Source organism: Paralichthys olivaceus, chromosome 1 (assembly GCF_024713975.1).
Source record: "Paralichthys olivaceus isolate ysfri-2021 chromosome 1, ASM2471397v2, whole genome shotgun sequence".
Taxonomy (NCBI): Eukaryota; Metazoa; Chordata; class Actinopteri; order Pleuronectiformes; family Paralichthyidae; genus Paralichthys; species Paralichthys olivaceus.
Window position 1 is genome coordinate 10,914,030 of NC_091093.1, and position 26,971 is coordinate 10,941,000.

The 26,971-nt window shown below is 41.5% G+C and overlaps 1 protein-coding gene across 1 annotated transcript in view; it reads left to right on the plus strand.

Annotated features, from left to right (window-relative positions):
- Positions 1-26,971, plus strand: part of cd276 (CD276 molecule) — a 70,817-nt gene that overhangs the window by 24,243 nt on the left and 19,603 nt on the right. Inside the window, exons 5-6 of the mRNA XM_020080288.2 lie at positions 22,236-22,373; positions 26,149-26,190. Coding sequence (XP_019935847.1) covers positions 22,236-22,373; positions 26,149-26,190 — 180 coding nt within the window. The remainder of the gene's footprint in view (positions 1-22,235; positions 22,374-26,148; positions 26,191-26,971) is intronic.

Consider the following 26,971-nt stretch of genomic DNA (forward strand, 5'->3'; position numbering starts at 1 on the left):
ACACACACACACCGCTGCACCACACACACCGCTGCACCACACACACTCAGGCACTGCAGAATCCTATTATGAGAGTGGTTGAAATCTGCTTAAAATTTTAAATGGCCTATGAGAAGGAGTGAAGGAAGCGGAGAGTTAGAAAAGAGAGAGAGATATATGGGGGGGGGGGGGGGGGGTCGCAAAGGACAAGCGTGTTAACATTTCACACTCTTCCCAATCTCTGATTGAAAAATTACAATTGTAATACAAATCTCCCCCAGGCAGAACAGGAGTTTGACAAGGTTAATTTTGACAAAATGAACCCTTTACCCACACTGAGCAGGAGCACGAGCAGGAGCCGCACTTCCAGAGTCTACGTTAGGTCATCCATCTCACCTCTTTTGCAGTCACCAGCGAGCGTGGGGCCAATGCCAATATTAAGGTGTGTACTGATGATACCACATCAACAGTCAACTCTCCCTTACTGCCAACATTACTGCAAAAACCCGCTCGTGTAGATACAGTACATGCTGCACAACATCTCACTCAGAAGGCGGCACAAGTTCTGGTCCAGGCTCTGGTCATCTCACCCCTAGACTACTCCAACTCCCTCCTGGCTGGTCTACCCGCTAGTGCTATCCGACTGTTGCAGCTCATCCAGAATGCAGCAGCTTGACTGTTCTTTAACTTACCCAAATTCACTCACACCTCCGCTTCCTTCACTGGTTTTCATAACACTAGTACTTGCGTATCGTGCTGTGAACAGATTGGGTCCAGTCTACATCCAGGAAATGGTTAAGCCATACACCCCAGCCCATCTGCATCTGCCAATCTACTTGCTGCTCGCTCACTGCGAGCAAACCACCAAACAAAATCACGACTGTTTGCTGTCCTGGCTCCTAAATGGTGGAACAAGCTGCCCATTGACACCAGGGCAGCAGAAAGTCTTCATATCTTCCGCTGCAGACTGAAGACACATCTCTTCCGACTACACCTTGGTGAAGATGAGGTCTAAATAACCCCCCAAAAAAGAACAAAAGGGATTTATAAATTTTGTTGCACTTATATGTCACTTATATTGTAGCACTTTGTAGTTTGCCTTTTTCTGAAGCAAAATGTACTTACTTAATTCTTGTTGTTCTGGGTTTGTACCCTCATGGTTGATTCGCTTATTGTAAATCACTTTGGATGAAAGCGTCAGCTAAATGAAATGTAATGTAATACCATATATTGTATTTATGTTTTATATGTAAAACATTCTGCAAATATTCCCAGAATGTCATTGTCAAACCCTCGTGACAAAGCAATGTATTAAGGCTTTATATTTTACAGTTTAACCATAAACTCTATATAAAAAAGAAAAGAAAACACAAATATAACCAAATATGTAAAAAGTTTTTATGTCAAATGTAAACATAAATGCCCCTTTTTTCTCCATTGTTTATTCTGCAAAGTAAAAGTTTTCATATCAGCGGATATCCGGAATCCAAAATGCTAATACTGATGCATTGGTGAACGCCTACAGAGTGCTGGTCAGTCCGGTAGCCAAACTCGGGGATAGACAGTGTTTTTGTGTTGATTGGATATTGATGGATGTGGCAGAGTGCAGCACAGCTTAGTTGCGGGGAGACCCATAGAAACAGCTGGTATTAATGAAAAGTCGAATTTGGAAAGGAACAGCCTCAGTCCTCAAATGAACCGTGGCCTGACTGCTCGCCCGATCAACCCCCCTCCTCCTCCTCTTGCTCTACTTGTCCTGATGGCTTGCTCTTTCTCACACTCCGAGCCTATTCTGGCCACTTTGCTCCCCTTAAAAAGAATAATGTTTTTGCAGTTTCGGGGGATCAAGAGTTTATATCCTATCATTTTTTACTGATCCTTTTCTGAATGTGGAGCTTTAACTACATATCCTATCGACTGGAGCTGTGTGATTGCGGCATGTTGTCTGCGTTTCAGGGCCTGTCACCCAACACCCCGACCCCCCAGCACCCACCCCCACGCCGTCTGCTTACTCTCTCAATGAGGATGCCGCCATTTCCCCAGGACCACTCTGCTGGCACAGCATTTACAGAGAACAGTGAGCGGATGGAGATAGATAGAGTGGTGGGGAAAAGAAAGGAGATAAAGAGATGAGGCAGGGCGATAGAGAGAGGGAGCTATTGGGAGACAGGGTTACGAGGGGTGAGAAGTGGATGACAGGAAGGAAGATGGAGACGAAAACATTTGCTGAGCTCAGAATTGTGGCACTACAGCCTGACATGCAGCAGATGAACACGCTGATGGGGAAGGGAGATCACCCCACATGGTGTTGAATGTTTTGCTGAATTTAACTACATAGCAGGTATTCACTGGTTTTCACTGGGCAGTGCTGTGACTCGGTTGTTAGCAATGTTGCTTTATTGTAGAAGGATTCCAGATTTGCTTCCCAGTCTCAGTCCAGTCTGTTTGGCACTGGCATTCTTTCCCCAGGCTTGTGTGGATTTCCAGTTAATGTCCCTTATCTCCTCACGTTTTCCAAAAATGTACAAGTTGACAAAAGTTTTAGAAAGTCCATGTTCCATTTAGTTATAAAGTTAACTGTTTGTTTGTCCACAAGACCAAATATTAACTAAAATGCAAGATAAATTAAGCTCAATTGTCCTACACTGCCCATAATGCATCTTGACTGACTGCTCCTCGGGAGATCCAATTACCCGAGATGTGAAGTTAGTTCATGTTTAGAGCTAACTGTAAAATTTTGTTAATTGGTTTATAAGTGATGACGTCAGTATCTCGGCAACTAGAGTACCAACATTTTCGCTGACTTTCCAAGTTGTTATTCTGATTTGGGATTACGTTCATGTGAATTTTCTGAGTCGGGTACTAATTTTTCTGATTATTCTGACACCACACGGACTTGCAGTTCTGTTGGAGATCTGGATATGTTATGCTTCTGGTGACTAACGTATAGCCTCTAGCCCCAGGCAGAGATGAGTAGCACACTGCAGAGGTCTTTTGAGCTCACTTTGTGTCTAACTCCACATTCCAAACTTGTTTATCAGCCCTTACACAGCTCTTCACACTTCAAAAAAAGCCTGTAAACAGACTTTCATGTGTTAAATCAGCAGAGTTCTCCTTTAAAACAATACTCTCATAGCTAATGTGGACCAAAGAAATGATGATAGTGGCCAAAACCTAACAAATAAATCTGGTTAGGATCCTGCTCTGTCCCTCTGTGAAGGCAGTAGTGAGTTAGTCCAGGAGGACAAGGGACACGCAAGGACACTCTGAAAAGTTGCCAGACTGTACTACTGCCAGTATTCATAGTCAAATTTCAAAAGACACACAATCAAACTTAAGAAAATGTTTTTTTTTCTCCAATAGTATTATTGTTCTGACTGCAAGACACAGTTAGTAAGTGATGGTCCCATTTCAAATAAACGATAACGGACCATATGCCTTGTGGCATGGATACTGTCATTGACAGTTTCAACTGTCCAATAAGATGCATGTTGCAGGTGTCCTTGAGCTCTCAGTCAGACTGACCTCATATTTGTCCAAATATCGTTACTTTAGGTTTTTAAAGAAACAAATGGCGTTGACCAAAATACCAAACCAGAGGCTTCAAAACAGCTGTTCACAAATGAATTTGGGATGTCATGTGGGTTGCCACTTGGCTACTACACATTACGCCCCTGTCTAGCAGTCAGCACACATATTTCTCTCTTTTCTCTTGCCAAGGTGGCATGACTGGATGAAATTGTTTGGGCATGGTTTCATTTTCTCTGCATCAATCACTGTCTCCTCTTTTATCAATTTTTTTATAATCAACTGTCATGGACCCTCACCCAGCTCTCCAGTATTAAGTTTTTCCTGTATCTACTTTGTTCCACACTCTGCTCGGAGCAAAAAAGTAAGCTAACCGAAACCAACCTGAACTTGAAAGGGATTCTGTTTTTTTGTGTGTCCATGACCCAAGCCTGAAGTTTTCCCTGATTACATGCAAGTGCAGCGTAAAAAAATGAAACCTGACCCAAACCCAAAGGTCAGCTTTGGACCTGATGGATGCCGCTGGGTCCCAACAGGCTCCTGACTGGTATCCACAATCTAAAAGGATTGCGATCCACTTCGAGGTTCCTGTGCAGGAATTGATTCCCTTGTTCAGGAAGATACATAATGGACAGAAACAGGCTGTACCTTTCACCTGTGTGTTCTTGACCATATTCACCATAAGATACTTCCAGTTTCTTTCAGTGAGTTATTCTCTGAGTCTACTTATTCCATGGCCGGTATAATTCTGTTTTTGTGGGGCATATCTCCCCAAGGGGAATGTTTATTGTTCAGCACATGCATGCTAAACCAACCTTCCATGGATAAATCAAGGTTAAAAAAACATCTTTAATTGCTACATAAACATTGACCTTTATCTGGGAGATGGAGTCTAACACAGGTGCTAATGGTGGGTGGTCTACATGAGAGTATAAAGCTATTCATTACGCGGTTTTTTTCTTCCATTAGATGTGTGTCAGCTCCTTGAGTGCCCCTTTTATTACACTATATTATTATGTCTTCAGAGCTTGATCCTGACAGCGTGTTGCCATCTAAATAGCTACCTGCCGAGCTTACACCAGCAGCAACATTGTTTCCGAGAAGTTCCTAAGTGAGAGATTTTCTCTGAATGTTGTCTCTTACATTAACAGATTTTGAAAATATTGTGTGTCAGTTTAGAGCATTTTAAATCAGAATAAAATCATTTCTGTGCAAGCATCGCCAAAGGGTTCCGAGTTTCTCTAAATTGGAGCAACTGTTGTGGTGAAATTGCAATAATCGCTATTATTCTTGAAATATTTTAAAAGCATATTTGCACCTTCCTCTGATAGAATCCTCTGTCAAAAGCTTGGTCAATCAACTCTGGGGAAATATGTTGCCCAAAATCATGTTTTTGCATCCAGCTTCTATAGCAAACTACTGTGCCCATCTTTGTTCTCCACTGAATGAGGACTAATTTAAATGCAATTAGCAGAGCCTTCGGAGCAGCAGAAAACAGTAGTAATAATGAATTTGTTTTCAGTAGAGCAGCAAGCAGGCAACCTTCCCGATGGAGCACTGTATTAATTAGTGTCCAGTGCACAAACAGGCTTTCTTTCTGTTGCTGAATGCGTGCTCTGTCTTATCAGGAGCCCAGTCAGGGAAAACAACCAAATAGACAGATGAAGTAGTAGGCAAAAAATAAATTCAGGTAGGCAGAAATGGCACCATTGTGAGCACATTAATTCCTATCAGGATTATTAACTCAGGCCACCGGCTACTGCCAGTACTGACCCTCCTTCTGTGGGCCTTCAGTATAGGAAATTTTATCCCAGTATTATGGCCAGGGCCAAGTTATTTGTCAAGCTCCCCATCTTACTGTTTGCGGCTCTGAGGGATTGTTTGGATGGATTCAGTCCTGGGCAGTTCTGGTGTGTGTGCAGCTCTTTTAGAATGGCACAATCAGAAAGTTAAAATTAGCTCCTCTTGTTTGTGCTGGGATTTATTCCTCCTTTATACTAGCCTCCTTTCTGCCATCTTGACTTTTAAGCTCAAAGGCTTTTTTTGTATTGTCACAATACTTTTGTTTGTCACAATTAAAAGCAACATTGATGTAGTATTTTCCATCTATTTACTCCTGTCATCTGTACTGTGTTTGTTTCATAAGAAAATGCCTGTCAGTTTATAGAGCTGTCACCTTTTCCAAAAGTTTGAATGAATTTGACATTCAAATATATTTAAATAGTCCCACACACACACACACAGTTAGACAAGGTTGCAAACTCAACTCGTGCGGTACCTCCTACATTGCCTCACTTGAGTAGAAAGCTAATTGGGGAACCCACAGATTGGTTCTTGTTTAAGAGTAGTCAAGTAGTAGTAATAGTAATAGTGGCAGGAACAGTGAGGCTTGCACGGTACAAAGATGACAAACAGCTTTTCCTTTGCAGGTTACTTGTCAGTCTATGGTGTAGAACGTAAGATATTTTGGCAGCCACTTCTCAGATGCTTTGGTGTTGTGATTGTCACTTTAGGATGGCTTTGCTTGAAAGCATCTTCCATTTCCATTGCAAAACTACAAAACATTACTGGCTGGCTTTACTGAAAGGTCAAGAGGGCCTTCAATAGGTCAAGCTAACAGTGAGCACCCTCAGCTGGATCACAAGATAAGCTACCACAGATGTGCTTCTAGGCTGTATATTTTGAATCCGAACAGGTCATCATAGTTTGTAAATGAACTCCCACCTGCATGTTTGAATAGTGACGGCCCTAGGTCATTTATGCCTATTTTTGGTTTTTGCATTATTCTACTTGCATACACAATAACGTTATTCTTGTCCTCTGGTGTGACCAAAATTAGTGTCCGTCTTTGCTCCAAAACCATCACGTCATGGTGGTGTGATCTTACCTCACCCTATCACCTTCCCACATACACCAGTCTGACATCTTTATGTCAGTCCACTGCCTTGTAGAAACCCGACTCTCTCTGTCCTCCCTCGCTTTCCTTTTCAGGACATTGTATTTATGATGGCAATAAATGCACAAAAGCCCTCTTTGCTATTGATCAGGTTCATTTTGATTTGGACTCAGAGCAAGGACTATCACTGGGACCGGTGGGGGCCCTGCAGTGTACATTTCACACAGCTCCCTCTAAATCCTGTAAGAGGGATTGGTTTCGGGAGGTCTGGCATCAGTCTTGGCTTCACAATACAAAATCATATTAGTTTCAGCGTTTCAGAGTCACTGGGAGAATAGCCACCAACAAATGGCTGGGCACGCCTTCAAAGTTTCGGTATTTAATTATTCAGCCCGTTTATTTGATGTTTAAACTCTGCACCTGATAACACCATGAATTATTGTCCTGCAAAGGGTGTTTGCAACCTCAGTAAATTGCTTTGTTCTGTGCATGCAAACAGTCCAAATTAGTGGCTGGCTACACACAAAGAGCATTGTCTAGCGCTATAATGTGTTTTCAATTAGGAGGCGTTGAGAGATTTAGCTTATTCTCGGGATAGGTGGCTCTTTTCTTCGATAGCTCCAGAGACCAGTAATTGATTGCTAGTGTGAAATGGAAGTTAAGAACGGACTGAGTGTGGCTGTGTCCCAGAGGAGAGAAGTTTCGAGTGGGTGTAGAGCTCAAGTCGCTCACCTCCCTCCGTGCTGACAGCTTGACTTGTGAATACGTAAGCAGCCACTGACTCACTGGATAATAACAAACGCACCTATTACACAGACCTTTGTTTCAACCCCAGTGTCAAATATCACTTTAATGCCTGTGATTACGCCATGCTGCAGTTGTTCTCCTTATGATACCAGTTTGAATGGACAGCAGCCCAATGACTCACATCCCCTTCTGGTCACATTAATATCGTGCTGCAGCCTTGGACTCAGTAGCCACGCCTGCCTCCACAGAGCCTCACTACTTACAGCTCATTGCAGACAAACCGTCCACGAGGAAACAAACTCGCTCCTCTCACCTTATTAATATTGCCAACTGTGTTTAATTTCATCACCCGCCCTCGTGGTGTGTGCTGCTGCAGCAAGTTCAACTCTTCATTGACAGAGGCAGTTCAGTGACCCACACCACAAGACGCTGTCATATCTATAATGTATCTCTCGTAAATGTTTTCTGCCACTTATTCTACTGGATGAAAAGTGATGGCCATTTGTGATGTCGGGTGGTTTTCCTGATATGGTTGTGAGAAGGGTTGAGCAATCCAAACAGGGTTATGCTCCCAAGTGTTTCAGAGGACTGAGACTGTGGTGTGGAACCAAGAAATTTACTTCAACTGACAGATGTTTGATAAAGGAGTGGAAATGGGGCCAGTTTAATTGGTTTGCTGATAAATTAAACGTTATTTAGACAAATAGTTTGATATTTTTGGAAAAAGGCTTTTTTGCTACAGATTTTCAATAAGAGGGTTGATATGACTTCAATAATCAGTGAGTCACACAAGGCCACAGGCAGCTGTACAGCTGAGTACTAGTATCAGGACAATATTGAAGAATTTTACTTGGCTAAAGTTGCTACAAAACTAATGTCATTATATTATGAGAATTACATTGTAATTTAATAAGAAAAAAGTAATAATATTTTACAATAAAGAAAATAAAAATAGAAATAAGCAGCAAGGAGAACCTGTGTTCCACTTCTTCTGATTTTGTCATTGTTTCTTGAGAAACTACAAAACCCCTTTGTATCGCACGCCCCACAAACATAGTAGTATTAGTAGTATTGTCCAAGTCTGAGCGGTTCTTTCTTCATAACAGTTTCTTGCACAATCTGTTTAAAGTCCTGAAAGTTATAATAATGTGGTGCTGATGATCAGAAGTTGTGAGCTTTAAATACATAATAACTTAACAGGATGCTTCACATTCCCTATTTTAACATAACTTTCATCTTGTAATATTATGTCTTTGTTGTTGAAAATGTTTTACCTCTCGCACAGTAGCCAGTTCACACAGAGACTGGAAACAGCAAAATAGCTAATCTGGCTATTTCCAGAGCTCACAGACACACAGTGTTTTATATTTTGTGCTTGTCTGGATTGGAGCAAACTGTAACCAGAAATACAGTATGTAACCAATTTTTTTCTGACCAAGAGAACAAATAAGCCTGTTTCCCAAAATATTATTATATATTATTATTATTATATATCATCGTTTTCTTGCAACAAATTATGAATACGATCTAATATCCATAGTCAGCCTCACATAGAAACCTTGTTATGTCACATTGAGATTTATTACACATATTTTGCTGTATATCTTTAAACTGATGTCTCTTTCTCAATTATATTTCTCATTCAGGATCCCACATATTTATTGAGTCATTGTAGTTTGTGTCTCCACATAATAACACACTCAAAAGGATGACAACTGATGTCCTTGGATTTCAATATGTCACTGCATCTCAATAAAGCCACGTGACTTAGCGTGATGACATTGTGGGCACATTGATGTAAGTTGTTAAAGATTTGAAATATGTGCTGCTTCAGCAGAGCGATGACTTACATCCAGAGATAAAAGCAAGTGTGTCCTGCTTTGTATTGTGTGTGTACCATGGGAAGAATTAGTGCCGGTACTCCAAAGCAGGAGAAGAAGCTGTCAAGGTTACAGAGTAAAATAGGATTCAAGTTGTAATCCTGCACATTGTAAATCTGCCACTGATTCTACAAGAACGTCTAAAATAATGCTCATCCCAATATTTACCTCTTATTTATCAAACACTTTAAAGCAAGGGGCCGACAGCTTCAAAGACAACCACAACGTGCGTCGTAATGGTGTCAAAATAAGATAAAAAGGGATGAAATGAGGACACGCTCAATTTTAAAATGTGCTTCAAGGTCTCCCTGTCATTTTGCAGCTCTTCAGGCCATAGGGGTGTGGTGTCAGGTACTAATTGCTGGGAAAGGAAATGATCATCCACACTGTAGTATGTATGCTATTAAGCTACCTGTGTAGAATGCATTGCACATGTTTGGACACGTTTGCCATCTAAAATAAATGCAACTTAATTATTCATGTCTCAGTGTTGGAAGTATAGTTTGCACTCTAAAATTGGGGAAACGATGTTAAATTGTGACCTGGTTCACAGTCTCACCTCGGAACAGTCAGTGAGTCTCATTATACCAGTAGCTAATCACCTCCTCAACACTTTCAGAGGTTAATGCCTTGCTCAAGTACAAATAAACAGAAGCCTGCAGCACAATGGGATGTTCTCTGCCATGCAGACTCTTTAAAAAAGCTTTTTTTTTTCTTTGCCTCTCACCTTGTTCTGTATTTATCTATTCAAGTCTTGCAGCCAGACGTGCAAAACAAGCAGACAGAAATTACTTTTTTTATCAGTGTAACCCTCCCTTAGACTTTATCAAAACCAACGTACATGTCTCTAAGCCCTCAGTGTAGACATAGTAAATGTGAGGATATGTTTCTGTTTTTTTATATTAGCCCACCTTATTTTACTCATAATGTATTAGTTGTGTAAAAAGTGCCACCCTTGTGGGACAGTGGTATGGACATACAGTCCCTGCCACCAGCTGAGCATTTTCACAGGTTAAAAACTTTGCCACCCACAAGTTGTGAGACTGCGATTAGCTGTACTCCACAGAGAGAAAGAGAGATGTACAGAGTCATTTTTTTCACTTTGTCCACAATATCATAAAAAAGTGCTGGAAGGAGACAAAGTTTATTTAAGCAATAAGCCATGATTTTGGAACAGCTCAGAGACAGTGTTAGGGACCCTTCTACAGGAACTGTCAGAGCATAGCCCCAAGTAGCTTTTTGCTTTTGTAAAATGACTGCAATAAAGAAATTGCGTTAATGTGCTATAAATGTTACATTTTTATGTCATTTCAGTTATAAATAATGACACTCTTAACAGATTAAAATGGTGATTTTGGCATATAAAGTATTTTAGAAGACCTCAAGCAATGTACTTTTTCCCATTAATTATCTAGACTGTGGCAGCCCACAATATTCTAATTTGTCCCACCAGAGTTTCATAATGAACCAAAACATTTTTTACACTTCTCATTATAACGTAAGAGATCTGTAACTAGCTTTGCAGCGCTCTATGCCACATGCTTGCCCCAGTACAACATTTTCCATCGTCCACTATCCACGCAGACAGACTTCATAGTTTCAGTTGCAGTTGTGACATCAATGCAGTTCTTTCTCTTAGCTGAGAAAAAGTTCTTTCATTTTTTAGTCTGTCTACCAGTCACACGTAATCTGTAGATGTGAGAGTGATCGGATTCTTGCATGTCCAAATGCACCCCCTATACCACCATAGATTGAATAAATTCTGTGGGCAAACACTGCACAGTCAATCAGTTAGTAAAGGAACATGTTTTTGTTTGAACTTCAATAATTTAAAATGCTGTAGCTGAGCATTTAATGGACATGGTAAAGATGTGTAAATCTTTGAAATATTTACTAATAATCAGTTACTTTTACAATTAAAACGCAAGCATACATGCTGCAGTAATTTATTAGTTAAGTGGTTGTGAAATTGTCAATGTGAAATAACACCCAGCTAAATGTTACAAGACTAATGAGCATGTTTGAGTCATAATTAGATATAACAAAAAGGGGTTACAGACTAGCATGTAATTGTATGAACCACATTTATGTTTGGATTTAGACTTTGTATTTAAGATAGAAACTCTCCACCCACGTGTCTTGTCTGCTGCCACCGACAAGCTCATCACACTCTTGGAAATGCTTCGAATAAGTAAATAGTCTGTTCTTTGTTTCAGTTTCTTTGAGCAGAGCTGATGAATGATGGAAAAGTTCAAAATGTTGGTAGGGACAAACGTCCTCAAATAACATGCCATGTTCCTGCTGCCACCAGGGGTGCTGTTCAGTTCAGCTAACCCTGACTTCTGTAAGCAGCGACTGCGTGGTTTCAACAGTGTTTACATCTGTTAACATCTAAAATAAACAGAGTGAAGAGGTTTGGTTTGTTTCTGAGACGAACGGCAAATAGGAACAAGCCAACCTACTCCAAAGTCTGAGCTCATCTCGAGTGCATTAACAATATTCATCTGTCTCAGTAACCACCAAAGACTGCAGCGCAGAGGAAAATGAGAAATGCTGTTTTATAATGAGAGCCTTAGGCAAAGACATACAGAGACATGTCTCTGTCTTCTTATATATTCTCCTAGTAATACTGCAGTGGGAGAAGCATACTAAGGACTTGTGCTCTTTGAAGAGTTCCAGGCAGCTCTGTAATGTTTCAGATGGAACTTGCATTGCTTTGTTATATAGGGTTAAACTTATATCCTTTCATTTTGCATTCAGAGTGTTAGCAGCAACCGTTCCTGTGGATTTTTAAGTAAAGCTTTGCTTCTTCAAAAACAAACATACTGGAAAAACAATTTTAAGTAGATGTGACACAGAATCAACAGTGACCATAAAGAGTTGCACACTAGATAAAGGTAATTTAATAACTCAATGACACTATTCACAGGCTTAGGTGTAACTCTACACCCTAGTGTTCAACACACAGAAATTAATTTAATCTATATTTGATAGAAACGCCACCACAGTCCCCCACAACATGTATTTCATGTTTTAGAAGGGTTTAGAAGGATATCACAAAATTCTACACACTGTACCTTAAAATTACTTTTAGCTAAATAATATTAATGAAAATTATTACATGGTTAAACACTTTTAAACAACTGAGTTGAATCGAATAGTCTCGTAGCTAATTGGCTTCATGCAAACTTCCTGCAGCCCAAAGTGTATATGGTCTGTCTGAAATCCAGGAGACAGTTTCTTTTGGGAGGGGAGGAGTTTTGCGACACATCAGAGATCTGAGCGGTTGCCATAGGAATGAATACACTTGTGGTTGACTCGCACAGGGACACAGAGCTACATGAACAAGGCATATGGAGACAAAAAGCAAATGTGACAGACTTACAAAAGCAAGTGCAACTTCTCCTTAAATGGATGGTTCAGTAAATATCATGTTAAAGTTCACATCCTGGATGATATTTCTCACAAACTTGGCACCATAATGATGCAACACAGGAGTTGTTTCAGCAATAGGTGTGTTCCCCTCACAGACTGACTGCAGAGAGTTTCAAGCTGCTCTTTGTTCAGTGACTGAGAAGAGCACAGTGGCTCATCCACCATGTTTGGATGGTCTTCCAGCAGTAAAGGGACTGAATATTAGTTCAGTCAGACGCATATTCAAACATTTACAATAGTACAAGTCTTTGGCATCTAAGCTCCGACTTAATCACTCCCCCCGATATGATTACATCGTTATGATTGGAGTTATGAGCAAATACTTGTAACCCCCCAGTCGGAGCCTACAGGTGGATGCTGGGGTGGTGGAGGGGCTGAAGCAACTGGCAGCAATACTGACGCAGCAGCAGAGTAGGCAAAGGGAGTGATGGGAATTTTTCTCTGCTTAAATAGACCACCTAATAAGGTGGGTGTGTATTATAGATTATTGTAGAGAGAGAGGTGGGATACATGATGTATGTCACATGATTGGAGCAGCTCAAGCTGGCTGCCTGAACTAGCTCACAGGCATCGCTCCATTCATTGAGGTTTTATATGTGTAATGAGCCCTATTTATTCTTTTATCATCTGTCCTTATCATGCACATACAGATATTTCCCTCTATCAGCATGTAAATATACAGTCATACAATAATGCTACAAGCAGTATCAGAATTTAAAGCTGCAGGTATTCATATTTTTGTTCCAACAGTGGATAAGATGAATAAATGTAATGTGAAAGAACTGCCTGTGGAAAAACCTGAGAGAGTTATCACTTGACTATGCAGTTCCTCTCATTTCTGGGGTGCATTTCAGTTCATTGTTTTGATGCTCGACTGTTTGGTGCAGTCTCTCTGCTCTCATCATTTCCAGCAGCAGCGGCGGCAGGCAGCTGTTTTCAAAAAAGGCTCAATAAACCCACTGTAGGCTACTTGACCGGCGCTAAATGGCAGGCTGACATTGCTAGCAACTACCTTGTGAGCAGTGAGGCATTTAGCGCCTAAAGAGCAAGATATTTTTCCCAGGGGCCGCTGGATAAAAAGAAAAAAGCCATAAGTAGACTGAATATTGAACTTACATTTGTGCTGTGGCCAGTAAAACAACTGCAAAACGAATGCTAATATTGCAGTGTGTCTGCTGAATGTGGACCTGCAGGGAACTCTGTAACATTTACACTCAACAACAGTGGAATAAGATGATAAATATGTCAATGTTGTGTTTACAGCTTGTCAAAAAATTATTAATATTCCTTTAAGAGGAACAAACTAGTAAGAGGAACAAAGTTAGTCCAAGAAAAAAATCAGGTTTGAGTTTGTTTGGCAGGATCAATGCCTATCCTCTGTTTTAAATGTCTATTTAGTCCTTTCATACTTATTTGTCCTTGTCGCTCTGCTCTTAGATCCTTCACTTGGCATTATCAAGCAGCCAAGATAGTCTGTTCTGGTACTGATAGCTGTCACTAGTGATTCTCTGCTACACATCCTCAGCATCTCTCCGACAGCTCTTGTATAAAAGCCAATTAAAAATGGAGACAACACAACGTTGTAAACTGATTATTGGACCCGAGTTCCGCCTGCATTACAAAGATGGCCCGCTGAAGAAATTGGAGCAACCAGATGAGAAAAAAAAGAAAATCAATAGTCCACTCTGCCTCCAACATCTTAATGCCACTCTCAGTGGAAAGGGATGTGTGGAAGTGATGGAGTCTCTGTCAGTTCCTAGACATCAGAGGAGTTTTTAATTGAGGCCCCAGTGGGGCTGGGAGGGACAAGGGAGATGTTGAGGGAGAGAGCGAGCCAGGCTGGTGTTAGATGAGGTGGGCAGACCTGTCGTTTGACAGTATAGTCGTCCACATTCATCTCTCTTCCAGACCACGGCTGGGCAGCATGACATGAAATTTATATTACAGGATGTGTTTATGTATATCATGGTATACATTCGGTATGTGGTATATATTTTGTATGGCTTGTGATATATATATATTTTTTTATAGAATGCGATTCAAATGCAAGACAAATCTCTGGCATAGTAACTATGTATTGCCTGATGTTAAATACAGGATTTCCCTGGGGTGTTAAAAAGTCTTAAATACATTAAAATAGGACTTAAATGGTCATAAATTAGTTTAGGTGGGTCTTATTTTTTTAGCGCCATTTCCATTTTGTATTAGATATGTTTTTTTGGCAGCTTGTATAGTTTGTTATGGGTCCATGTGTTGTAGTTCTTGATCAATTTGCATGCTGTAAGAAAACTACAAACAAGGCTACCTAGGAACTGATATACTGTACCTGATATGCCTTCACCACATTTAGGTTTACACAGGTTTTTGAAAGCCAGTAAATCTGCTAAAAAGGCAGTGGACTTCTTTGCATCTGTGTTTTTCTTTTTCTGAAAATGAGACAGTCTCTTACCTCGATCACCAGGGTTTCTCATGTCCATCACTGCTGATCGGAGCCAGAGCTGATAAAAACCTGTGTCTACTTCGGAGTCATTTGGCCTGGGAGTGAATGCCAAGTGTATCCATTCCCATTTCATACAAAAGCCGGATGTTAGTGGGTTTTTCAACCAGTTAATAAAGGGGCCATAATCTACAAACAGAAACTCGGCTAGGCTTTGGTAAAGACTACGGATACCTACTGTCTCTGCCTGTAGTTTGTCAGATAACGTGGTGTTTCGAAGATTATTCTCTACTCGGCTGCTTCACCTTATCTTTAATTATGGGGAAGTGTAAATAATTCTGGGACTCTAATATATTTCCTCATATTTGTCGTTCTTGACATAGATCTTAAATTGAATTCAATAGGCTCTTTAAAAAACCTGCAGAAACATTCATAATATAGTCCAGAGCAGTTGTGGAGGAGGGTGTCATACCTGGTGGGACAGCATAGTGTGTGTGTGTGTTTGTGTCTGTGTGTCCATTTGCTTTACTGTCTCACAACTTCTGCACTACTAGTTCATTGTGCTGTGGGTGAAATATTTGCAAGTCTGTTTTATGTACCATGAACCCTGTGTGTTTTCACCGTGCTGCTCCACAACTAACTTGTCTCATCACTGGGACAGGTTCTCTGGCAAAAGTGTCGACACCGTGGCTTCTCTTCTCTCACCAGCGGCAGTGCTGCTCGTGTCAGAGCTGGAGCACATTCGCAAACATCCCTCATACTCGCTGACATGTTTCCTCACGGTTTGCTCCAGTCTCTGTTGTGCTGTCTGACTCCATTTCTTCACCCGCCCTTTTCCGAGCATGCAAATGTGCGTTTGTTTTAGTGTAAAAAAAAGTAGCGCATACGCTCGCTGGTTAACATGCAGTAAGCGGATGCTCGCCCGTGCACTTTGACGTGACATTTAAAATCCATTCTGTACCAGAATAAATGGGTTAGCCAAATCCACATCAGGGCATGTATCGCCACCGGTGTGAGGTTTATGCCGGTTACACTGCCCACCTCTATCTGTCTTACTAACGTGACAGCCATACAGTTCGCTCTGAGCTATGTATTCAGTTAATTAGTCAGTCTACTGGGTATGGGATTACCTTCAGCTTTAAAGATGAGAGAATTCACTGTAACCTTGCTCCTGGCGTATCTGAGTAAGACTTAAAATCATCCCTTTGAATGCGGCTGTGTCTTAGCCTCACCCTTCCTCCCTCCCAGATAAATCAGTGACTGTCATTGTAAGTTTACGTTTATGTACTGTGACAATATTCAAGCGTCCCCAACAATCTGTCTTTCCCATTTGTTTAGACTAGACGACATTTTTGGGAACTTTCCATGGTGTTAGCCCCCAAGAAATGTTCCTTGCAGCTGGAAGACATCCCCCTGTATATACATGTTGCAAGATAATGTAGAAGTAGTAGTGTTGAGTCAGAGTCATGGTTTCTTTGATGGCTCTCATGTTACTTTGAATACTGTGGCAATTCCAGAGCTAAAAGTATGCCAATTAATACTGACCTCCAGGGACGTGTGTATTTATCAGACCAAAAACCCCTTGGGGCGCCGCTTTGGTGAGTCTAGATAACTTGGAGCTGATCACTGGACCTTCTGGTGTTGACATCTCATTTGAATGTCAGCCCTGTCAACTTTCGATGGTAATTTGTGTGCCTACCATGGTGACCACGGGAAATGGAGAATCAGGGTTTTATAACAGTGAGGGAGCCTAGGAAACAGCTAGGACATCCAAGGAAGGCAGCAGACGTGCAAATAATAATTATTTCTAAATCTGTATTTATGTGTAATAAAAAAGGCATTCAAGGCAAACTTATATACAGTATAAAGAGTAGCTCAGTGTCTGCATGTTCTACTAAAAGCCCCCAGTTGTGTTTCTTAGAAGAATACTCCACTGAAAACCTATATTTTCAATGTACTCACCCCATAGATTTGAAGTTGGCTCAGCTACAATGCTTCCAGTGTTATTAAAATGTTGTCTCAACATTCACTCAGTTACCAGCTCAATGCTCTTTTTTGTTTGTAAACCAACAAACCCTGTTTATTTTCACCTACTTGGATTGTTTGGTCATTCACCTTCCATCCATCCTTCTACCCTTGACAGAGTCACTGCATCATCTCTCCTGCTTACCCTCCACCACGTCTCCCACCACCACCAGATGGCTTTTATCGCTCTCCTGCTGAGAAAAAAGGGTGTGCAGTTAGAAACTTTATTCCTATAAATGCAGAGCCATTACTCTGTCTTAATGTGCACGTCTGCACATCATACACTGGTGTTTGCTATGAGCCCAAGGTGTCATGGGGAGGGCACAAATGTCTGACAAACTGTGTAAGTTAATGGGCGCCAGGTCGTCTTAAAGACGAGCGCATTGCCTCTCTGCATCCCAATAAGACAGCGAGGTAGCATCTTTGCTGAAAAGCGATTTATCGAAATGCAAAAAGAGGAGAGAAAGCTCAGAGCAAATATGCTGACAGGACAAAAACCTGTCGCCATCCATCTCAGTTTGCCAAGTTTGCAAGTGAGCTCTCGTCCTCTCCCATAGAGAAGAGGTGTTCCTAGAAATATTGCAAGAGCAGCTGGTGTGTCTGCGTGGTCACAAGCTTTTTCACGCTGGGGCTGGATCGGGAGGGTTTTACCATTTTGATGGACACCTCTGAGGTTGATAATAAAGGCTGGTAATTGAAACAGAAGCTGAAACAAATTCAAAGTCATTCCTTGAATGTGAAGCTAATATTCATGCTCATGTTTTTCATTCTGGCTAATCCGTGTCCTCTGACACCAAGGCCATCTTCTTTCCATTAGCACAGTTGTTATTGTTTCTGCCAATCTCTTCCCTGTGAGAATACCATTGCTGCACAGCAACTGAATAAAGAAGTTTAAATCAGCACTGTCGCTGAGCCTGTTTGCACTCGCTGAGGTAGTATGCATCAATCACCACACCAGTGTTGGGTGAATGTGATTTAAGTGTGAGCTCCTGTTTTGTCTTACTGAGTTTAATATCTCATTCGTTTCTACCCTGCCTTACTGTACTATGTGAATAAATGTCTTTATCTCGGCCATGTGACCCATTGTTAGAGATATATAAGCCTATTTCCACTCCTGGGTCTGGCTGTGCCTCTCTTGTCTCTAGGGCTATACAGGCCCTACAGCGGGGCCGGGCCCTGATGCTGCTTAACCCCTGGGCTAGCCCTGAGTCCAGCTCACTCCTCTGTGATCAACACTCCCCTTCTACCAGTCCCTCTTCTCTCTTCCTCTTTTTTCGCAACCAAGCTGGAAAAGGCCAGGTTGTTCATCCTGACAATGAAAGAAAAACCTAATTGACTCTTCCTTTCCTCCTCCTCCTCATCCCCACAGCTTGTCTACAATGAGCCTGGAGGCTCTTTTTAGCCTGAAGCCATCTCTCTGTCAAAGGACATTATTCTCCTTTGGTCGCATCTTAAGAGGCTAGGTTTCTTCTCGGCAGGTAAAACTAGGGTGACAGTTGGAGAGAAAGCAGCTTTGATCTCCACCGCCTTCACGTTGCAGAACCAAGATGACAGGCAAGGGAGTCTTAGGAGCACTTTATTCCACCAAATGTGCTGGAAAAGAAAACATTCAGCCTTGTAAAAATGCCTGCAAATCTTGGCTCTCACATTCACTGAAGCCCAAACAATACCTGTGCCGGCCCCTTGCGAGTCCCCTTATAGTATCTCCCCGAGACTAGAGGAGCCTCATTTCTCACTGGTGATGCACCCTGTGTTAGAGGCTCCATATGGAGGTGGTGTTTTATCATTCTCTTGCCTGCCCCCATTAAATATCTATTTTTACCTTAGCAGCCTGCTGTGGCCTCCTATCATACACAAAACACCTACAGTGAAACACCACCTTGTATAAGAAGAAACAGTACAGGATGAGCTCAGGGTTTGGTCAATGAACTCTATAAAAACGTTTCACAGCTGTATTTGTATATTTTTTTTAATGATCTTTAAAAGTGGTCAACAACAAATAAAGCTGCAAGCAATGGACACAGTAGCACATCACAGTATATGTGCAATATAATGGTAAATAATTCACCATCACCATGTAATGGCCTCTAAAACTGCCTTAGTGTTGACTCAATGCCTCACAGTGCCTCACTGTTTCCATGAAACCAGAACATTATAGAAGATATGATATCAAATTATATTGGGCTAGTGTTTCTGTAATTTTGTCCACCTACTAGATCTATATCTGTTGGGCCACAGCACAATGCCAATTGCATTTTATTAGAGAGCACACACCACCACTAAGGCTAACATCCTATCTCGCCTATTAAAGAAAGTGAAAAAAAAAAATCCTGGATCTGCCCGTTTATCTGGATCCACACCAAATTTTAATGACTCTTTCTTAGAGTCACGCACCTCGCTTCCACTAACTTCTGTGGAAATCGGTTCAGTAGTTTTTGCGTAATCCAAACAGAAAACCTCCTTGATGGAGGTAAAATAGTATACAGTGTAAGGAGAACAGAGCATATAGAAGGAGGTGATCAGCTCTCATTTACTTGCTTTCATTTGTTATGTTTGCAAAGTAATTATTTCGAGTGTTCTGATGTCACAGTAAAACGATGCAAAAGGACTGATGGAAAATAATGGTTTTGTCTGAATACAAATGTTACCAAGTTGCTTTCATACATACCATCTAATAAAAACAAATATCATAAAGTGCTGCATATCTATGTGATTTATGTGCACTGGCAAGCAAACTGCCATTATATGTGGAAGGATGGAGATGCAGACAGAAACCCTGGTGAGTTTGTGGCATTTAGGTTCTGTTATTTATCTTGTTTCATTTTCTGTCATATCAAGTCAGCTTTCCATTTGTTCGCCGCAAAGTCAGCTTTAAAGTTACATTCATTCATTCTTCTACTGTACAACTTTAAATGTGCATTCTAATGAGTGCTACACATTCACAGTATCTATAGACAAAGGCAAACGTGTGAAGTGAAGTTGGCCCTTCTTGGTGCAGCTCTCTGCAGATTCTAGGTAATGTGGCAGTGCAGCCCAAAGCACTCCATCCTTGCCCTTGCACAGAGGGAATAGGGAAAAGGGGGGAGAGAGACGATAGGTAAACAGAGCCATTAGAGACAAATCTATTTCTGAGGAAAACAAAATCACATCATCAAACAAGAGAAAAAGAAAAATATGATCCTGCAGCCCTTTGGGCCCTGGCGTAGCACTGATAGCCGACTATGGCATTTGTCTTTATCAGTCTGCCTTGAGGGAGGGAGAGCGTGGTGGGAAGGTGTGAGAATAAAAAGAGAATGAGAAATACACTGGAAACAAAGAACACGGCGTCTCCTTTACCCGTCACAAAGAGCAAGACTCATTTATTACTTTTCTGGCTTTATGACTCATGAGCAGCTTCTGTATGATTATTCCTTTTGCTTCCATTTTTTTTTGCAGATTCGCTGTTACTACAAAGTGGCTCGTGGATGGTCATTCTTTAAATATAGCAGAGTGAAGGGCTCGGTGGACAGCGAGCCGCAGCATCATCAGTCATGACTAGCCTGGGGAGGCATGCGCAGCTTCATCAAAATGACAGGATTGACTTTCCAGATTTTATCCTTTCTCTGTGACATTTGGTTGTTTATCCTGTTTTGCAGTCGCTGGACCAGAGAGCCTGTATAGTGCCTTGTGTATTGAGACTCTCCTGAAATAGATATCTTTACACAGACTGTGGTGACCCTAAAATTAGATTGTAATAATTATATAAAATATATATATGTCATATGTCTACCTCAGCTATAATTGCCTCTATATATGTATTATTTTTAATATGTAGCTACCCAGTGTAGAATAGGTATTACAAATGAAAGCAAGGGGTAGCAATAAGCCATGCTAGCAGCTCCATGGCTCTGTAGCTAACACATGCACAATGATTTACCGTCCTCACAATCTTAGTTTGACCTTTCAACATGGTAACATTTGCTAATTGGCACTAAATGCAAAGCACACTTATGGGACCATCATTAGTTTTGCAGATATTTGGTCATAAACCAAAATTAATCTTTGATCTGATGGTGGCATTTAAGATATTTTATAACAATTCGTCCTATGGGAAACATTAATGTGTGTCCAAAATCTCATGGCAGCATAACCAATAGCTGAGATATTTTAGTCTGGACCAAAGTGATGGACTAACTCATAACAGACAGGCATTCCTGTCTCTAGAGCTGTGCTGCTAGTTTTTTATTTTTAATGACCCTTTTCTATAATTGGTACGTACATGTCCCTCATCCTCCTCCTGTCTGTGAGCCTCTGTGGCCTTTGTTTAGTCTGTTTTGTGGAACAATCAGGTACATTTGTTTCTAAACTTCAGATGGACTGGATTTCCATCTGAGGATTAATCACTTCCAATAGGACGCCTCTCTTTGCCCTCCATCTTGGCTGGGCCGTACTGTAGTCTGTCTGCCTGTTGTCATAGCTGATGCCAAGTCCTTACAGATGCTTCATCATTTTGCTCTTTCCAACTCTAGTCATTTTTAAGTCTTCTCTTTCTTTTTTTGTTGGACATTGGAGATATGTTTGTGCTAAAGCCAGGCTCAAAGCTACTCAGTGGCTCGCTTGGCTGTTTCCTTTTTTTCTCCCTCTGTTCAGTTTGAATACCCCAGGGAAATTTGGTTGTTTCTCTAATATCTTTTTATGTCTTGCTGACTATTATATATATACACATAGTAATATATCAATATCAAAAGAATAAGATATAATCTTAATATTATATTCAATTTACTTTCAATGAACTATAATATTGCAGATATTAAGAAGTTGTAGATTTTAGACATCTGTGCAATGTGTAGCAGAAGGCAGGGGGTGGGATGGTTAGCGCCAACATCCTCTTAAAGCTGTGCCAGTGCTGCTTGAGTGAAACGACAACAGAGTCATATGAGCGTGGTAAGCTATTTGCCATCTGGACCCAGTTGAAAGGCTCAAGTGTCCTAATTGGACACCAGTAAAGAAGATCTGAGTCAGTTTACATAAAGCAAAAGGTTTGTGAAGGGTAAGCCCAATACGGCATGGGTGCGGCAAAGCTGACGGAGATGATGATGGCAACTATCATCATCAGTGTCATCATTCTATGCTTCGCAGTCTGGATAATTCAGGTTCTTTTTTATGACAACATACTTAAAGAGCAAAAATGTCAAATGTTGAAATAACGGTGATGGATACTGTGATGACAGTCGGGCTCTCATTTTAGCTCTGCAGGTTTGAATAATGAGGCGCTCTCTCACTCTCTGTCTCTCTCTCCCTCGCAATCTCTCTCTGCCCTTTGCTTCAGGTCAGAACATCGCATTCCCCCCGGTGGCTCTGTGGGTAACTGTTGGCCTGGCTGTGTGTCTGCTGGTGCTGCTCATCGCCCTGGCTGCTGTCTGCCGCAGGAAGATCAAGGAGAGCTGTGAGGAGGCCAGGAGAGAAGGTAGAGGGAATTGGAGGAGAGAGGGGGAAAAAACAGGAGAGGTGACTGTGCACATTCAACAGTATATTCTCAGAGGGAATAAAAATCATTGTTGATGAGTGGAATATCTGTGTTTAATGCCCAACTTTAGATAAAGGCATGTTTTGGGGCTGTCTTGCCTTCGTTAGGAGCAATAGGAAACTTGGATGTCAGAACAGCAACTTCATGCGCAAAGATAAAAAAGTAATGAAATGTTTTCTTGTTTTTCTCAGGCTGTGTACAAGGGCTTGCTGAATAATGGATGCTAACTTAGCATGCTCTCAGGACCTTTCAAGCCTCCTCTGGGCCTTTTATTAAAATGCAGAATGACTCCTTATACTCTTGACGTAGCAGGGCAGGGCCAGTCGATGATAGCCGATCATGGAGGAGGGGTAACAAGAGCGAGGGAGATGGATCCGAAAGCAGCAAAGAGATATTAACCGCTCAAGGAACTTTGAGAATCCGGAGGGAGTAGGCCCTTAAATGTGGAAGCATCTCGGATGGTGGGACGCGTATCTTTGGCAGAAAAGAAGATCATTACTCGGGTTCCAGAAATTAGCAATGCGGGATAGCCGAGGATCGCCGCAAGTGAGAGAAAAAAAGTTTGGAAATGAGATAGATAGAGCAAAGCCACCAGCTCTGCTGTAATGAGATCCGCTCAGAGTGGAGGAGACATTTAAATAAAGGTCAGCCAGTGTTTGCACCAGGGCCCAGAGGTTTAAAAATAAATATGGAAGTGACACGGTCACAGAGGAAAGAGTAAATAGCTCCGTGGAACATATGAAATCAAATGTAATGGAAAGCAAGGAATATAATGCAGTTCCTCCCACTGGCAAAGGGCTCGATGGGTTGTGGGGCCTTTTCTTCAGTGGGTCAGATGAAGAGCTGCATTTCTCCCCTGCAGCACCGATAGCAGGATTGATTATGTGGTCATCCACCGTCCGCCTTATCAAATGTTAAGTCTTATTCTGTCCCCTACTAGCAACATTTTCGCAAGTCTTTGGCGTTTTTTCCGAGCATAAATCTGAAGAGTGAGAGCGCTGACTTCTTCACATATTATGCAAAACTCTTATATTCCTGATAGAGTGATACTGTATGAATACAGATGTGGATGGGGCTTAAAATAGGATTGCTATGCACATATCCGGAGCTGTGGGGAGGGCAGGAAGCAAGGAAGTGCAACCTAATTGTGGTTGTCTTATCTTTTAATGGTGTTCCTGGGTATGGCCTGATTGAAGTTGACTCTCTTTCCACCGTGTCTGGGTAGCGAGGGTGAAAGGGTCACTAACAGTGGAGGAGTGAGTAAGTCATTTTTCTTTGCTGTCATAATGTATGTGGAGCACCCGGGTGTGTATCGTAACCGATCAGAGCAGCTTGTGGTGTTGCAGCTGGAAGTGAAGGCTCAGTTCCAGGGGCAGAGTTTTGTCTCAACACCAGCGTGGCTTTCTTTGCTTGCACGGATGTGTTTTTTTTCTTCATCCCTCTCCTCTGTCCTTCCTTATGTAACGACTGTGACTACATATCTAATAATCTCTTTCACTGACCTATTCAGGACCAATGTTCCATCTCTCCAGAGCTCATTTTACATTTAAATAAGCACATGATTCTATCAGACCTACTCTTGATATGATGTGTTTGTGACATGTGACAGATTTTCTCTGTGTGACATATGAAAGTCTTAAGGAAAACAGTGTTTCCCCAAGGGTTTTTATTTCCACAGTGGTGCACATGTTTCACAGGGTATAACCTTCAGTTTTACCCGTGCTCAAATGCTGTGATAGATTTGTTTATGTGTGTCACAGAAAACCCATGAAATACCCCATGAGCCATTATAAGACATGAAAATTGGGCCCGGACATTTTCCGGTTCATGTTTACAACATGAGGAGAATGTCCAGAACATTCATGCAAAGGGGTGGCACCTCGGCAGAGCATGCAGGAGGCAGGATATGACATTTAAAATCCAGTGTAAAAATCCTCTGTTTTTGTTTACAGCGAATCATCACTAAAACACAAATACAACAAAATATAGAGATGTTGAAAAGAGAAAATAACTTTTAATGTATATTGTAAATATCAATGTATTTCGTTTCTGCATTGATTATCCTGCAAAAATGAGTTTTCACATAGGCAAACATAAATGTCCCATACCTATATGTTAGTATGGTGCAGAATTTAATTCATTATGTAAACCTATCAGTGTATTAATAGCACTGAACATATAGGTTCAGTAACTGGAGCCATTAGCCTTTGGTTGTAGTGGAATCAGTCATAGACACAGCTGAGTTTTAAAGAGAGTCAGCATCAGCTGAAACTAAGAGACAACAGAGAGGCAGAAGGGAGGATGATGAGGTACAGTAACACTCTCCTGGCTTCAGGGAGTAGCTGTTTCTCTCCCCTGACTCTCTCCCTTGTGTTATATGTGCTTTGTCCACCTTCCACACTTGAGCCAGAACCACCCTCCCTCTCACCCCCACACATTTGGGATGCGGCCAAAAGGGCATAAAATTGAAACATGCTCAACGTACAAGGGAAGCAGTTCTCACTCCCCTGCCCTGTGCATGCCCTCGTCTTCAGCCTGACTTTAAGTTGCCTTTAAATGTTGCTCTCCTATCAAAGCCCTGCCACCCCCCCCAAGGTATTTCCACTGCTGCCACAGCGCTGGGACCGTTTGTTGATATGAAGGTATTGAATGAAGTGGTAAAGGTAAATGGGCTCACAGATATATGTGTGGATGTAACACTGCAACTGTGAAAATGTAAGGCAGAGGTGTATTGCTTTTATTTTCAAAGGGACTTTTGGGGATTTTACTCTCAAAATGTGCACATTATTAAAAGGTTAACTCAAAACTGCATTTTGTATTATACTCCAACAAAATATCCTCTTGGTATGAGTCATAACAAATCCCTCAAAATCAAAAATGAATGACAAATAGCTGACTACCTTTAGCTGACTAATGATGTGTTGCATATGCACGGATATACAGTGCATAACACTTTAAAATGTTTTTCTTTAAACAGTCTCACACAAAAGAGGACAAACTGAAGAATGTGGTGGGGGTAGATGCATATGCAGGCTGTTTGAATCTGAAAACTCAGCACGTTCTGCTGCTGTAATAATAAGTATTTTTTTGCTTAATTTCCCTGGAGGGCTGTACTCTCTGCTGTCAAATTCAAGGAAAATCAGGCAAATGTGCAGGGATACAAACAAATGAATTGTGTTGCCTTGACATTTAATTTTTGTTCAATTATCAGTTTAATCCCATGTATCTGACGCCTAAATCTCACGTCCAATTGCAGTGAAAACGGTGTCACAGAATTTATATCAGTCCCAGAACTATTTTTAGCCCATATGTGTGTGCGTGCATACATGCACAAAGTGTAGCATGTGTGTATGTAAGTGTGACAGCCATCACTGGGTTGCCTTCCTAACTCTGTTGACAGTGGGTTTTCAGAAAGCCAGCAGCTAAAGCCTAATGTGATTACTGACTTTGTGAAAAGGGCTGGATAGGAGGTTAAGGGGTGGGTATGGCTCTTTTGTGTGTGTGTGTGTGTGTGTGTGTGTGTGTGTGTGTGTGTGTGTGTGGTGGGGCTGCCATTGTGCGGAGCTTTGCCGTCATATAGGCTCTCTCATCACAGCCTGTGTCCTTTGAGCTGTGAAGGATCAGCTCACCATGGGCCTGTGATGAAGTGACTACATTGTGTGTCTGCCTTTGTGCTGTGGCTTCCACTGATAATGGCTTCTCTGTCCTCCCACAGCTGAGGAGGCCAAGGAGCTGGAAGAAGAGGAGTCAAAGACAGGTCAGCTCATGTACACCTGGTCAAGCTGCTGCGTGCATCAGACACCCGCTGTATGTTTCAGCCAGCATCGCTGTGCAGGTGTAGATCACCAATGCTGGCCAGGAAACATAAGTGGTCCAACAATCCACTGGTTAAAGTATTACACCCTCAGATAAAACTCACACTGAAACATGTCAGCAGTTTAATCATGAGCATCAGTTCATGTTATCCACTTATGACCTCTGAATTAGTGCTTTATCAATCTTGTAGCCCATGGCAGACCCTTATTGCCCACAAATTGGCCTTGTGGGCAATGAACAATATCAATCCATCAGTCAAATTTTATTCACAAATCACAATTTGTCTCATGGGGTTTTAACAAGGTGTGACATCCTCTGCCCATAACCCTCAACAAGAGTAAGGAAAAGAACGTAGAAACCTCATAGAGAGCCACATGTGAGGGATCCCTCTCCCAGGACGGACAGAAGTGCAATAGATGCCACGTGTAATGGAGAATGTCAGAAAAATAAGAGTAATTACAGCATTGGTTAGGGTAAATAGTTTGTAGCATGATGGAAGGTTAATTAATTGAGGAATTATTGTCAGTAATGGTCGAGTATCTGAAGAGACATCTTGTATATCAAGTAGTCTTGTTATAATCATAGTCCACGATCAGCAGCCACCACATTCAGGATACAGCATTATAATCCATCATCATGATCCACTGCTGCCATCAGGATCCACCATCAGATGCCACGGTCCACCACTACGATCAGATGCCAGCACGATACAGGATCCGCCA